The 15,498-nt window shown below is 47.7% G+C and overlaps 1 protein-coding gene across 1 annotated transcript in view; it reads left to right on the top strand.

The window, feature by feature from the left end:
• The window catches only part of FAT2 (FAT atypical cadherin 2), a 56,058-nt gene that overhangs the window by 22,853 nt on the left and 17,707 nt on the right, over positions 1-15,498 (top strand). Inside the window, exons 5-13 of the mRNA XM_030283732.4 lie at positions 132-443; positions 1,095-1,305; positions 3,508-3,647; positions 5,336-5,611; positions 6,039-6,249; positions 7,186-11,238; positions 13,440-13,636; positions 14,268-14,421; positions 15,100-15,333. Of these exons, the coding sequence (XP_030139592.4) occupies positions 132-443; positions 1,095-1,305; positions 3,508-3,647; positions 5,336-5,611; positions 6,039-6,249; positions 7,186-11,238; positions 13,440-13,636; positions 14,268-14,421; positions 15,100-15,333 (5,788 nt within the window). The remainder of the gene's footprint in view (positions 1-131; positions 444-1,094; positions 1,306-3,507; positions 3,648-5,335; positions 5,612-6,038; positions 6,250-7,185; positions 11,239-13,439; positions 13,637-14,267; positions 14,422-15,099; positions 15,334-15,498) is intronic.

Here is a 15,498-nt window from a genome sequence, read left to right as displayed (position 1 = left end):
TTGAAAATGTTGGGGTACAAATGCAGACCCACACAAAACCCCCGTAGCTGAGTCCTTGCGCACCAGGGCTAGTCACACTCTAGGTCACACACCTCAGAGCGCTGTCACCTGCTCCCTTTGCTTGCTGACAGGTGGCTGTCTCTGACAACGGAGAGCCAGCCCTGAAGTCCAGCAGCAGAGTCGTGATCCAAGTCCTGGATGCCAACGACAGCCCTCCCAGTTTCCCCCACAAGCTGTTCATGGTGCAGCTCCCCGAGAGAGAGGCCTCGGAGACGCCGCTGCCGGTCTACAGGCTGATCGCTTCCGACCGAGACCAGGGCCAGAACAGCCAGATCACCTACACCATCGAGGAGGAGGAGGAGGGCATCTTCACCATCAACCCCACAACTGGCACAGTCTTCTCCAGGAAAGCTTTTCCTGCCTCTGAATACAACATACTCACGGTGAGAGGAGAGGGAAGCACAAAGAGCTGATGGGAAGAGACAGGTGGAAAGGGAAAGAGAGAAAAGGGTTCAGAAACAGAAGAGATAAAAGGAAAGAGATGGAGAAAATGCAGCAGTGGAGAGGAGGAGAGCTTGAATAAGGCAAATGTGTTAAGAGGGAGAGAAAGTGGGAGGGAATGGTAGGAAATGCAGAAGGTAGGAAGCTATTAAGAATGGACAATAAATTTAAAATTAGCTGTCCAACCTACCTTCAGAGAGGAATACAGTGATCCATGATCCCATATGGATGTGGACCCAAACCTGAACAGTCTTTGGGTTCCATCACACTTCTGTGTGGCATTCTGATCAGGCCATGGAGCTTGGACTTGGGTTCAAAGCCTTCCCACAAGCTGTGGGTCCTTGCAAAAAGGCTTGTGATACAGGTCTCTGCTACAGATAGAGCTTGGCAGATTTACTTGGCAGTAAAGGGGAATTTGGGTTGCATGGCTCTGCCTTGGAAGCAGCAGAGCATGGGCCACTGGCTCAGGATCTGTTTCATGGGATTTTGGGCACACAGGGAGCTGAAACTCCTGGTGAGTGGGAGGAGATTTCCATGGAGCTCCCATGAGCTAACTCAGCTTTCTCCCTGAGTGCACGTGCCTTCCTCTGCAGGTCAAGGCCACGGACGGCGGCAGCCCCCCGCTCTCCTCCCACGTGAGGCTTCACATCAGCTGGGTCACCCGGCCCGGCCCTTCCTCAGAGCCACTGGCGTTTGATGAACCCCACTTCAACTTCGCCGTGATGGAAACGGATCCTGTGAACCACATGGTGGGGGTGATCAGCATCGAGATGGGCCCCAGCCAAGTGTGGTTTAACATCACAGGTGAGACACAGAAATCAGAGCAGGGCAGCAGTGTCTGTGAACATTTGCTCTGGCTCCCTTGGCTTTCAGCACTCGCATGCCTGAGCTAATGAAGTTGTTTGCTTTAGCTGTAGGTGAGCTACAGGGAGAGCTTTCTCACAGGCATGAGGAGGTTTAAACAGCCATTAGACAAAGCTGCCCATCCAAGGCCTCTGGTGCCAAGTGCAATTACCCAACACACTTTTTTAATGACAGTCTGGAACTTGCCTGTGTTTGAGGTGTTCTCCGATGTCGCACGAAAGGCAGGGCATGCCAGTGCCAGCTCCTTCTGGGAGTCAAGTGACACTGTTGGTTTTGTTAAAACTGCCTGCAAGGATCCAGGTGTGTGGCTGAGTGTTACAGATACCCCCCGTGTCTCCCTCCATGCTGAGTCTTGAGCAGGGAGCTGAGAAGGAAGCATTCCTCAAAGACCTGGTCTGCCCTGACTTGTGGGGCTCTCCCTTCCTCCTCACCACATCCCAGGGGTGATTTAGACATGGAATGTTGAACTCCAGGACCTCCTTTAAGATACAGGATTCAGAGGGGACGTGGGCTGTCACCCCAGGGGACTCTCCAGGCAGCATGTGCAGAACTTGTCCTACCAACAAGGGCCAATTGTGCTCATGTAATTTGATGTTTTGAAGTGGTGACCCAATCTACCTTGCACAGCCTTTCCCTGGTACTGCCTGCAGGGCCTGCCCTTGTCAGACAAAGCCTTAATTGGACAAGTGAATAGTTTTTCCCCGTACTGTTTTAGGCAAGGATAATGGTGTATAAATACAATTAACCAACAAGAGATACAACACTACAAGGAGCAAGACAATATCAATGCAAAGTTTATCTGGCATTAGTAGTGTCTGCTTGGGTCTGCAGAATTAACGGTGTATTGCTCTGAATGTTATCCCATCATTTCCTTGCTGAGTGCTGGAGCACTGCTTGACCTCATCTTTCCCAGTTCCTAGAGTTCCAAGTGATGCTGAAGGCTGTCTTGGTTTCTATCCTGGTGGAAAAGGACAGGATTTTATTTTCCCTGCAAGGGAAGGAAAACATAATGATAGCTGGCAAGCAGCGGGTGATGCAGAGATCCAGGAGCCTTCAGCACCTCACTCAAAGCTTCACCTTTCCCAGACCACGATCACTGTGTCACTGGGATTGATGGAGTCTGCAAAAACCCTGGCAAAGCAACATTGTTCTTCATCTCTTTCCTTTTCTGGGCTTCTTCTTTCCATTTGGCATTGTGCATACGGAGCTCTTCTCTCTTTCCTCAGGAAGGGCATCCATGGGTGTCTCTCCCTCTGTCTCTGCTTCTTTCTGTCTCCTTCCCAGCAGGAGAGCAGTGGTCCAGATGGCTGGTGAGCACTGCATTCCTCCAGCAGGGGAAGATTTGTCATTTTACAACCAGCAAAGATTTTACCAGCTGGTAATAGAATAAAGCGGAATCCAGAGCATCCAGTAGCCAGGAAGGAAGAACTTGAGAGATGAGATAAATTACAGAAAACTGTTTCAGCTTCTCCATATCTCAGAGCATCTTTGCAGGGTTTAATGTGCAAGAAGGGCCCAACTGGCCCCAGCAAGCGAGGCATGAGAAAGGAGCTGCCATGCCAGGGCTGAGCAGCAGTAGGGTGAGGGACAGCCTTCTGCTGCTGAGCTGCTCAGGCCTGCTGTTCCTGGCAGTTCTCAGCCATCTGGGTTGGAGGCAACAGGCTCTGCTCACCCTGGAAGCACCGTCTGCCTCCCCAACTGTTGGAGTGTTGGGAATTCAGGTAGCTCACAGGCTCCCAGCCATGGTGGCGAGGAGCAGTGCTGATATGCCCACAGTGTGACCTTGAATCAGAAGCCAGCAAGAGCCGTGTTGTACCCAGCAGGTCCCTGGTCCATGCTAAGCCAGTGATGGTGCATGGCTGGAAACCGTGTGCAAATAATCGATGCTCAAATGGGCCTGTTCCCAATCTATCCAGGACATCACATGCATAAGTGCATCTTTTCCCCTTCTCTCCTCCTCCTCCTGTCACCATCTGTGACTATCCCTTTGTCCAGCTTTGCTTTGTCCTCCCAATCTCCTGTGCACATCAAATGTTGTTTTGAGTTTTCAGATTTGGGAGAAACCTTACCCGTGGCACTATCCCCAGTGCAGCTGACTGTAACTGCCCTCCTGTTTCCCTTTTCTGTCTCCCCATGTCCCAGGTGGTGATGATGACATGGATTTTGACATTGAAAAGAGTACAGGCAGCATGGTCATTGCAAGACCCCTGGATGCGAGGAAGAAGTCAAGCTATAACCTCACAGTAGAAGTCACTGATGGGTCCAGTACAATCAAAACCCAGGTAATGTTTTTTTTCTTTAGTGGAGACCCTCTTGAGAGGGAGCATATGCCAGAGAGAACCTTCCCTCTGAGTCTGCTGAGCTCTGTATCAGGTGCCAGGCACAGGAATCTCCTTACACTGTGATCCTCCACTACACAGTGACAGTGTAATGGAGGATCCTCCAGTACACAGATTATACCAAGCTAAGATTGTTTTTATGTTGTTGGAAACACAGCTGGTCTAGGAAAGCTTGGGTGTTTCCTGTTGATCCCAGGCAGCACACAAGGACACATCTATACCACCAGCCAAGCTGGGGTGGCATTTCACACACTCAGACCTCAACTTGGTCTCAGCTACTCAGGCTGAGTTACAGCACATCTGGAACAACATCTTAAGGAAAGTGTGTACATGGTTAGGTCAGGCTGGGGTCCGTGTTCTCATGTCAAGGGGTGTTCCTGAGATATGCTAGCCCAGGTACAGCCAGCACAAATCCATCTGCAAGAGGTGAGGTCAGGCCCAGGGAGTGAGTGGGGCAACTGCAGAGTTGCTGTGTGCTCTGAGTTGCCACATACAAAGTAAGTGCTGGTAAAAGGAGGCAGTTCACTCTCAGGCATGTCCCTGAGCCCCAGCTAAAGTGATGAGATTTTGCCCATTTTTACCTACACCAAGGAGCGGTGTTCAAGACATGATCTTTCACTAGTCATTCTCTCCACACATAAGAAGCAGCCAAAAATCCAGCTCTCAATGCACAGGAAGAACTAGGATGTGAGTCACCTGTCAGTAATGCTTATCATGGGAAATTCACTGTGGGGGATGATGAGTGAGGAACTCCACCGTTCCTGTGAAACGTGATGCTAATGGATGGCCACATGTCTCAACTGTCTTCAAGTTCCAAACAAACAAACAAAGCCCCACCTTGCCTAGTGTGCATTCCCTGCCATCTTGCATCTCATCCCTGCATTTATTTTGGCACTCAAGGCCGCTAGCAGATGTCAAGAAACCTGCTCATGTAAAATCCCCATGGCATGCTCAGGTTTGCTAAAGGAAGTAAATTATTACACTTGGTTGGGGCTTCCTAAGATGCAGGAGGAACATCAGTAGGAGGGTCAGGACAGACAGGGTAGGAGACCACACAGGAGAAAGCAGTGATTTCCCTAGCAGGATTCAGGATTCCCAGTGTGTGCTGTTAAATGCAGAGAGGAAAACTTGGCTAAAAAGGGTAAAACAGAAATTTTGCTTCTCCACACACTTGCTGGTCTTGAGATAGGCCAGCCCCTCCCTTCTTTTATCAAACATGCCCTTCTGTCAGCTTTCTGTTGAGGAAATAATGGGGGTTGCTGTGTAGGCACCAGCCAGCAGCAAAGCTGGCACCACGGCTGAGCCACTGCTGCTTTCCATGGCAGGCTGTGACTGTTCCCCCGTGTGCCAAGTGCAGGCACGTTCACTCTGAATGCCTTGCCAGACTGGAGAGGTTTTGAAAAAGGAGAGGAAACAAACTGAAAAACACAAAAGGGGGAGGCACAGCAGGTGTTCCTTGGGATGAAGGGCAAAAGGGCTCCCGGTCATCACAGATGGCAAAGCTCCAAGAGTTGGAAAACTGTGATGGTTATGGCACTCAGAGTGTGTCAACGCCCAAGAAGGATTGGTAGCTGAGATTTTACACGGCTGCATGTCCAGTCGCTGCCCTCACTGTGCCATCTCCCCCACAGGCATTTATCCACGTGATTGACATCAACCAGCACCGTCCCCAGTTTCTTCAGAGCCATTATGAGGTGAGGGTTCCTGAAGATACCCCCTCAGGGAGAGAAATCCTTCGAGTCAGTGCAACAGACAAGGACAAAGGAAAGGGGCTGATCTACACTATCCATGGCAGTGTGGACCCCAAAAGCACAAGACTTTTCCAGTTGGATCCAGGCAACGGAGTCCTCACAACAGCAGAAGGCTTCAGTTCCCAGCCCATGCCTCAGCACACCCTCACAGTGATGGTGAGTCCTAACCAAGCCCTGCTGAGTACACCGGTTTGGCCAGGATATATGGGTCACTGGAGAAATTAAAAGTGGTTCTAGTCTTTGAGGGAGGATTTGTCTGGAACAATAGCGAAGAGGAAAGCAGGGTGTTAACCTTTACTGTGTGGCTTAATGTAGTTAACAGCCTGCATTCCTCTAACCACCTTCTTTGGAGGACCACTGGATTCTTAAAAAAGAAAACACAGTGTGTAATAGTTAATATTTGGTTTCAAATTCAAGGCTGAGCTTTGGTGCTGAAACTTCCAGGCTCATTCCCAGCCAGGGGATTGGTACCATCGCAAAACACCCACTGCTGTAAGAGTGCTGGTGAGTTACTTGGAAGATGGTGCAGGCAGGACTGGCTTGTCCCTGGGTGTGACTGTTCTGCTCTCTCTCTGCCATTCAGGTACGAGACCAGGAGATCCCCATCAAGCGGAACTTTGTCCGAGTCATCGTCCACGTGGACAGCTGCAACCTTCACCCTCCCCAGTTCAGCAGCATCCATTATGAAGCAGAAGTGCTGGACTCAGCAGTGGTGGGCACAGAGGTGATACAAGTCAGAGCCCTTGATCAGGACCAGGGAGCTAATGCTGAAATCCACTACTCCCTTCAGGCAGGTGAGAGCTGTGCAACAAGGCATTTTAGGTTGTGATCATACCTGCATTACCATGCTCTGACTGGTAATGAGTTGACCGGCTTTCTCTAGCTGCTTCAAAAAACATCAGATGCTGCACAGTTCTAAAATGTGATTTTCTTCCTGCCCATAAAAAATCCAGAGTGAGTAGGTAATGTCTATATTATGGAATACTAGCATCTTTTCTTAAGAAGACAGCTTAATGTTGAGTCACTGGTCAAAGAAAAATAGTGAGTGGGTGAGTTAGAACAGCCTAAAATCTGCTCCTCTTTGTCCGTGGGAACTGTTCAGTTGTTAGGCAAAACTACTCCCAATTCCCATCATTCCACTATTTCTACCAAGAAACACATCCTCAAGGAATGGTGAGAACCGTCTCAGCATTGACTGGTGGTGGTTTTGAGTCATTCCTGCTCAATGGGCAAATACTTTATCATTCCCTATAAAGGTTAAAACTTAAGTATTTATGTCTGTGCCACATGGCCTGTTTAGCCTGTAAACTCTTTGCAGGAGACAAGGCATCCTTTGCTCCATCTTTCTCACTGCAATTTAGATCAAGGACTGAGGAATTTAATTGCTCCTGAAGTATTGGTAATTACAAGCATGACAGGGCTTGAAGGAACTAGTACTGTCTGTGCTACCATGTTCTGCACACGAGGCAAAAGCTTCAAGCACATGCTCTGCCACCACTAAACATACTTAAATTAGAAGGGTGTTTATCTCCAATTTACATTTTGATTGATTCAAATGTTAGCTCACAGATCTCAATGAGTTAATTGTTCTTTCAATTAAAATTATTTAGAAATGAATTAATTTCTCTCAGTAGAAAAAACAGATCTTAATCAGGTCTGCAATCAAGAGAATCTGTGAAAAAGAGAATAAGGTGTCTGCATTCTTCACTCCTTAATTTCTCTTCTTGCAGGTAATGGGGAAGGCTTCTTTAGCATCGACCCATATTCTGGAATTGTTACAGTTGCCCAGAAACTGGACCCGTCCAGGCAGGAGCGATTTACTCTTATTGTAAAGGCAGAAGATCAGGGGTTTCCTCAGCTAAAAGATTCTGCTACAGTACATGTCCATATTAGACCCTCGGATCGAACCCCTCCAAAATTTCTGGAGGCTGAATACATCACAGAGATCAGTGAATCCACTGCTATTGGCTCTCCTCTGATCCAGGTTTCAGCCACAAGCTTGTCACCAGTCAGCTATGAAATAAAAGATGGAAATGGAGATGGAGTGTTCTCCATGAACTATCAGTCAGGCCTTATTTCCACTCAGAAGAACTTAGATTTTGAGCAGGTGTCTTTTTACCAGTTGAAAGTCCGTGGTACCAACATGGCTGGAGCATTTATGGATGCCGTGGTGCTCATCTATGTCATAGATGAGAATGACAATGTGCCTGTCTTCGTTAAGCCTTCCTTCGTGGGCTGGATCATGGAGAATGCCCCAGCACAAAGCATGGTTCTGGATGAAAGCAATGCTCCCCTCGTCACCTATGCAACAGATGCTGATCAAGACTCCAATGCTTTGCTGATCTATGAGATTTTGGAACCAGAGGCACTGAAATATTTCACAGTGGATCCCAGCACAGGGACACTGACCAGTCGTGCTGATATAGACTATGAACTCACCCCAGTTTTCCACTTCAGTGTACATGTGCATGACAGTGGAAGTCCCAGTTTGTTCGCATCCAAGCCTGCCAAGGTCACAATCCACGTTAAAGATGTCAATGATTCACCTCCAGTCTTTCTCAAAGACATTTACGACGTTTCTGTCTTGCTACCTGCCCACCCAGGGATGGAACTTTTGTCAGTGCAGGCAAAAGATGCAGACTCGGAGGTGACCTACAGCATCGTGGAAGGGAACCTTGACAATGCTTTCCATATCCATCCACTAACAGGTCTCATCTCCATTCTTAACACAAGTGGCCTGAGAAGCTACCAAGAGCTCACAGTCAGAGCTGGTGATGGCTTGTATAAGAGCACTGCTCTGGTTAAGCTAAATTTAACTCGGGCACAAGGTACCAGCTTGAAATTTGATCAAGACGTTTATACAGCAACTATAATGGAGAACTCTTCAGATGAGAAGACTCTAACCATTCTTGGGGTGAAAGGGTATCAGCTAAATGAACCCCTTTCCTATTCACTTTTGAATCAAAAGGAAAGGTTCAAAATAATCCAAGCCTCTGGAGTTCTTCAGACCAAGGGTGTGAAATTTGACCGCGAAATGCAAGACATGCATGAGGTAGCTGTGGAAGTGAAGGACAGCAGGAAGCCCCCAAGAGTGTCCCAAGCCACAGTCAGAGTTTATGTAGAGGATGTCAATGACAACCCCCCACAGTTTGAGAATGTGCCATACTACGCCACGGTGCAGGACGGCACAGAGCCAGGGGATGTCCTTTTTCAGGTGTCAGCAACAGACAAAGACATAGGGGATAATGGAGCTGTTACCTACTCATTTGCAGAGGAATACAAATACTTTACGATTGACCCTTACCTGGGAGACATCTCCCTGAAGAGGCCTCTTGATTATCAAGCTTTAAACAAATACAACCTGCGGGTCATTGCTAAGGACAAGGGAGAGCCTCCCCTGCACGCTGAAGAGGAGGTTGTGATCAGTGTGAGGAACAGATCCAACCCTCTGTTCCAGAGTTTGTACTACCGAGTGAAGGTGCCAGAAAACGTCCCCCCATACACATCTATCCTCCACATCCAGGCCCGCAGCCCCGAAGGCTTGCGCCTCATCTACAACATTGTGGAAGAAGATTCCCTGAAACTCTTCAATACTGACTTCAAAACTGGTGTCCTCACTGTCACAGGGCAGCTGGACTATGAGCTAGAGACAAAACACACATTCACTGTTAGAGCCACAGATACAGCACTTGGATCTTTCTCGGAAGCCAGAGTAGAGGTGGAGGTAGAGGACATTAATGACAACCCTCCCATATTTTCTCAGATCATTTACACAGCGTCTGTCTCTGAGAGTTTGCCACCACAGACCCCTGTTGTCCAGCTCTTTGCCTCTGATAAGGATTCAGGCAGAAACAAAGTGGTGTCCTATCAGATCATGGATGATGGTTCAGATGCTGCCAAGTTCTTTAATATTGATGCTAGCACAGGGCACATAACAACAGCTCAAGCCCTTGATTATGAAACAAATCAACAGTTCCGTATGAAAGTCAGAGCTGCAGATCACGGGGTGCCTCCACTCAGTAGCGATGCCCTGGTAATTGTAGATGTGACAGACATCAATGACAATCCCCCTGAGTTCAGCCAGCTTCAGTATGAAGCCAAGGTCAGTGAAATGGCTACGTGTGGGCACATCGTGATCAAAGTCCAGGCCCTGGACCCCGACAGTGGAGACACCACCCGGCTGGAGTATGTGATCCTGTCGGGTAATGACAACAGGCATTTTGCCATCAACAGCACTTCTGGGATAATATCCATGTTCAACCGCTGCAAAAAGGACTTGGAGCCGTCTTACAATCTCAGAGTTTCTGCTTCAGATGGAGTTTTTAAGAGCACTGTGCCTGTGTATATCAACACCACAAATGCCAACAAATACAGCCCCACTTTTCAGCAGAATGTGTACGAGGCAGAGCTGGCAGAAAATGCTGAGATAGGAACCAAAGTGATTGAGCTGCTGGCTATTGACCCAGATGGTGGCCCATATGGCACCATAGACTACACCATCATAAATAAACTCGCCCATGAGAAGTTCTCCATAGACAATAAAGGCTGTATTGCCACACTGCAGAAACTGGACAGGGAAAATTCCACAGAGAGAGTCATTGCCATTAAAGTCATGGCCAAGGATGGGGGTGGGAAGGTGGCCTTCTGCACTGTCAAAATAATCCTTACAGATGAGAATGACAACCCACCTCTGTTCAAAGCCTCTGAATACACACTGTCCATCCAGTCCAATGTCAGCAAAGGTTCCCCTGTCATCCAGGTACTGGCTTATGATGCTGATGAAGGTGCAAATGCAGATGTCATTTACTCTGTTGACTCTGTGGAAGATGTCACAGAAGACCTTGTGGAGATCAATGCTGCCACTGGGGTTGTTAAGGTCAAGGAGAGTCTTATTGGTTTAGAAAACAGAGCCTTTAACTTCAAGGTGAAAGCTGAAGATGGCAGACCCCCTCACTGGAATTCCCTTGTTCCAGTTAATCTCCAGATTGTCCCCAGGGAGGTGACATTGCCAAGGTTTTCTGAGCCCCTTTATACATTCTCTGCATCTGAGGATCTTCCAGAGGGGTCAGAAATAGGGTCAGTCAAAGCTTTTGCAGAGGATCCCATTATATACAGCCTGGTGAAGGGAACCACTACAGAAAGTAACAAGGACGAGGTGTTTACACTGGATGAACAGACAGGGGCTTTGAAAATCAAAAAACCTATGGATCATGAGACCACCAAGTGGTACCAGGTTGATGTCATGGCTCACTGCTCACATCTGGAGACTGAACTGGTCTCTCTGGTCTCTGTGAATATCCAAGTGCAGGATGTGAATGACAACAGACCTGTTTTTGAGGCAGATCCCTACAGAGCTTTTGTCATGGAGAACATGCCTTCAGGAACCACAGTCATTCAAGTGACAGCTAATGACCAGGACACAGGAAGTGCTGGGCAGGTGACCTACAGTCTGGAAGCAGAATCTGGCAACCTCCGGGGGCTCTTCACCATCGACGGGGAGAGCGGGTGGATCACCACACTGAAAGAGCTGGACTGCGAAGACCAGGAGATCTATCGCTTTTATGTGGTGGCCACTGACCACGGCAGGAAGGTGCAGCTCTCTTCCCAAACCCTGGTGGAGGTCACTGTCTCTGATGAAAACGACAACGCCCCGCAGTTCACCTCAGATTTCTACAAGGGGTCGGTCATTGAGAACGCGGAGCCGGGGCAGGTCATTGTCACCCTGAGCACCATCGACGCCGACATCTCCGAGCAGAACCGGCGCGTCACCTGCTACATCACCGGTGAGTTGTTCCTGACTCTGGATCTCCAGTGGGCAAGAAGAGGTATCATCTCAAAGTGAGGACTTGATACCTTGTTTATAGATTATTAGAACAGAAATAGTGTTACACTGACAGTCCTGTCAGAAGCAGGAGATGAAGGCTGAGCTCTGGCATGAGCTGGACTCTACAGTTAAATGAATCTGGGGAATACAAAACCCTTTAGCAACTGCAGTGAGTGAAATAATCATTAAAATAACTATCTCACCACTGAATTGCTCTATTTCTCTGGGAATAAATAAATAAGATACATACAAGTAATTACACTGTACTGTAGAAATACTTATTTACACTTTCTTAACAGAGGAATATTTAAGAGAGTGTAATTGTAATACCTATTGGAAGGACAGGAGAGGCACTACAGCAGGCAGTAAGATTTTTCTCACACAGATACTGTGATCTGTATTTAAGTTGTGTGACCTAGCTTTTTCTCCTGCCAGCACTGCAGTCAGTTTACACATTGCACATATACCTGTAGCCTCTTTGTGTTTTTTAATACCTATATGTAACTTTTTGGTATTGCGTGTTTCCTACAAAACCACTTGGAGGCTGGTTTAATAACAAGGCTGCAGATAGTCACTCTGCGCTGGGGAATATTTAAGACTATCATGTCAATCTTAGTAAAGGTTTTGGCTAACAAGAAATACTAAAAATTATTCTTGCATCCCTGAAACATCACATGTGCCAACTAAAATTAACCACTGCTGTAAAATAACAAAAAAGTTACACTGGAATGTTTGTTCTGCATCTGCACAGGTAGAAGCTTGCTTTTATGGTATCTTTTTGACCCTAAAGGGTCTTTCTAAGACCTGGGGCAGATACTTCAAATTAAAATGTTTGTTGAGACTCAAACAAGGACCCTTCAGGGTCAAAACATTAGGCCAGATCATGCTGCAGCCTGTTATCTATTATTGTTAACCATGTGAAACAGGGGAAGAATGCTGGTACTTTCATTTGGTTTATGGCATGCCTAGGTATTTGCAAGCCTTTTGGAGGACATATTTAATCCATTATGTATTCACATTTCTGCCATCTTTAAGGTAGTAGTGACTTCCAAGTACTTTAAACCTGAGAGGATGCACATTATGGGGTGAACACCTTGTGCTCTCTGCTCTGCACATACAAATACAGGTCAAACTTTACAAATAAATGTGGAAATGCAGCAAAAGAGAGGATTAGGTAAACACAGAGCCCAGTTTCCCCCTGTCCACATTGATTTCAAACATTCAGAAACTAAATCTGGGCATGGGCAGGTGTTCCCCAGGATCAGAAGAAGAGCTAGTACAGGTGTCATTGTGCCTCCCAACCTCATCGCTGCCGCACAAATAAAAGCAGAAAGGGAGTGAATTTAATTTAGCCCACTGTGCAAGACCCTTCAGAGTCAAACACAGGTTCCACAGCCAGCTCTCTTCACTGACCCCCATTGCCTGATGTGCTTCCTCCTGGGTCAGCAGAGAACACCAGCTCCGTCCCAGGAGAGAGGGATCTCCCGTGGCAGCATCCAGCCCATTTAAAATCCAACATATGTAACAACAGTAGGAGCAGCATCAATCTGGTGGACCAGAGAGTCTGCCTAGTCTGGATTTACCTGTCTCTCATAATTTGTCTCTTACAGAAACAAAAGTAGCCCCAGAAAACAAAGCTATATGTTAAATACCTCTACAGGTTAGAGGAAGTACAACTGTACATGGTACCATAGGAGTAAGATCCAAACCATGTCTGCAGGGTATTTACAGCTCTCGGATTCCTTTAGGAACATGCACAAAAAAGACTGAGAGGCTTTGGGAAGGTGAGACAATGTGGTTTTGAGGCAATGAATATGCACATCTGCAGAAGATTACTGACATTTCTGCAATCAGTTGTTTTTTTCTCCAACTGTAACGTGCAGACAGGGAGTAACTAAAACATGCAGGGTATTTCCCAGCTGTGCGGTGAGGTTGACCAAAAGCTCCTCACCTGCTGGATGTACCACCAGTGCCCTCTGTATCACCACTGGGAGACAGTCATGGAATCATTTGGGTTGGAAAGGACTTCTAGGAGCACCCAGATCATTCAGGTCTCCCAAGGAACCATCAGTGGACACACCCATATTCCCTTTCCTTATCCCTTCTGATTTTCAGCACTTAGTAAATGCCATTTTTTGCTTGCTTCCTGCCCCCTTCTAGAAGGAGACATACTGGGACAGTTCACAGTTGAGCAAATTGAGGGCGAATGGACAATTTCTTCCAAGAAGCCTCTGGACAGAGAAGATACAGAGAAATACCTCCTCAAGGTTGTGGCCTCTGATGGGAAATTTCAGGCTACCACCGAAGTGGAAATTTTTGTACTGGATATCAATGACAACAGCCCTGAGTGTGGCCAGGTAAGATGTCACTTCTGGGACATCAGGGGCATAAAGGGAGATCCTGGGAGGGAAAGAACACAATAGAAAAGAAGAAAGAACAGGCAGAGCATGTTAAAGGATTTGGCTTGTCATAATTCTTCTCACACGATCCTGTTGCTTTGATTATGCTTAACAATTTTAATTAAGCAGCATGTCAAGCAAGAATATTAAATCTAGCCTCCAAGCATGTTTGCCAGCAGCAAGTGAGAGCCTAAGCATTATGAAGAGTAATTTTTGGAGATAAACAATGCCAGGAAGCCTCCTGGGAAGGGACATGTAAATTACTGAGTTTTATATCCTGCTAAGCTGGGAGATTCCCATCAGGAGGTTTGTTGCTCCAGAGAGCTGATCGCTGGTGTGGACGTCACCAGTGGTGAGAACGAACAGAGGTGGTTACTTCCCAAAGGAGATTCAAAGGCTTGTGTGAAATGAGCTCACTTGTCCCAGTCCACACCCCAGCAGCCAGGAATGGGAGGCACATTGTGTTCCCCTATAAAACACAGGGTTTATCCTTCTCTGTGAAGCTTCTGTGGGTCTGTTCTCCCTCCATATGCAGTGGAGGTATTTTGGAGATAGCTCATATGCCAATGATTTCTTCTGTCCTGGCCAGATACTCTACACTGGGAGAGTCTCTGAAGATGCTGGGCCGGGTCTTTTAATTTTGAAAATATCAGCGACCGACCCCGATGTCGGCAGCAATGCCCAGATAACCTACAGCCTGCACGGCCCCGGCGCGGAGGAGTTCCGGCTGGGCCCACACACAGGTGAGAGCAAGGCTGCTTTTATCCTCTTCCTCACCCACCCCTGAGAAAAGCAAGCTCCCAGCATGGTTCAACACTTAGCTCCTCTTAACCAACACAAGGAGCTGTTTATTGCAGCTGTCCCAGGCTAGGAAGGAATGGCCACAGCATAGAGGAGAGGGAGTCCTATATTGTCCTGTTTGCTCTGTCTGTTCTGTTAAAATGAAGAGCAGACACTATTGCTAGCAGCCAGGTCTCAAGGAGGAAAGAGCAACAAGTATTTGGCTTGAGCCAAAGACACAAGTTCTAAATCCCAAAACACCTCTTGTCAGGTCTTGGGCAGTGTATTTACCCAGACTTGATGGTTGTTCTAGAAATCACTTGGGTTCGTTACATTGCAGAAACCTCAGTGCAGTGGAGTTTAGAAGTACAATTTATTTATGAACAGTTTCATCCCATGATGGCATCCTTTGGATGAAGTTCAGCTGAACTTGCAGGACTGCCCATGCGAAGCCTTGCCAGGGCCCTGGCTGGCAATGATCCAAGGATAGCCCTGAGCAATGTGGCGTGGAGACATCACCACTATTAGCTCAATTATTGTCTCCCACGGTTCATCCAGGAAAACAGCCTAACCTCTCTGAGCTCTTGCAGGCTGCAGCTGTGATTGCTGGAGACACGACCACCTCCTGTTCTTTCCCACAGGGGAGCTGAGCACATCTGCATCCCTGGACCGTGAGCAGAAGCCCACGTACCACCTCGTAGCCAAAGCCACTGACGGCGGGGGCCGTTCGTGCCAGGCTGATGTGACCCTGATCATCGAGGACACCAATGACAACGCGCCCAGGTTCTTCCCCAGCCACTGCGCCGTGGCCGTCTTTGATAACACCACAACCAAGACACCCATCGCTGTGGTTGCTGCCAGGGACCTTGATGAGGGTGAGTCAGAATGGGATTTGTGTGTTGGTAGAGTTCATCTTTCATTCTGAACAGAAGCCTTTGAAACCTAGGGAAGTGCTACAGCAATGGGCTTAGATGATTGAATCCTGGCAAAGATGTGCCTGGATCTCATCGCTGACAAGTTCTTGACTACTGGGCTGGCAT

The sequence above is a fragment of the Taeniopygia guttata genome, chromosome 13 (assembly GCF_048771995.1).
Source record: "Taeniopygia guttata chromosome 13, bTaeGut7.mat, whole genome shotgun sequence".
NCBI lineage: Eukaryota > Metazoa > Chordata > Aves > Passeriformes > Estrildidae > Taeniopygia > Taeniopygia guttata.
The sequence above is the reverse complement of the archived record's forward strand: the minus strand, read 5'-3'. Positions and strand labels throughout refer to the sequence as shown.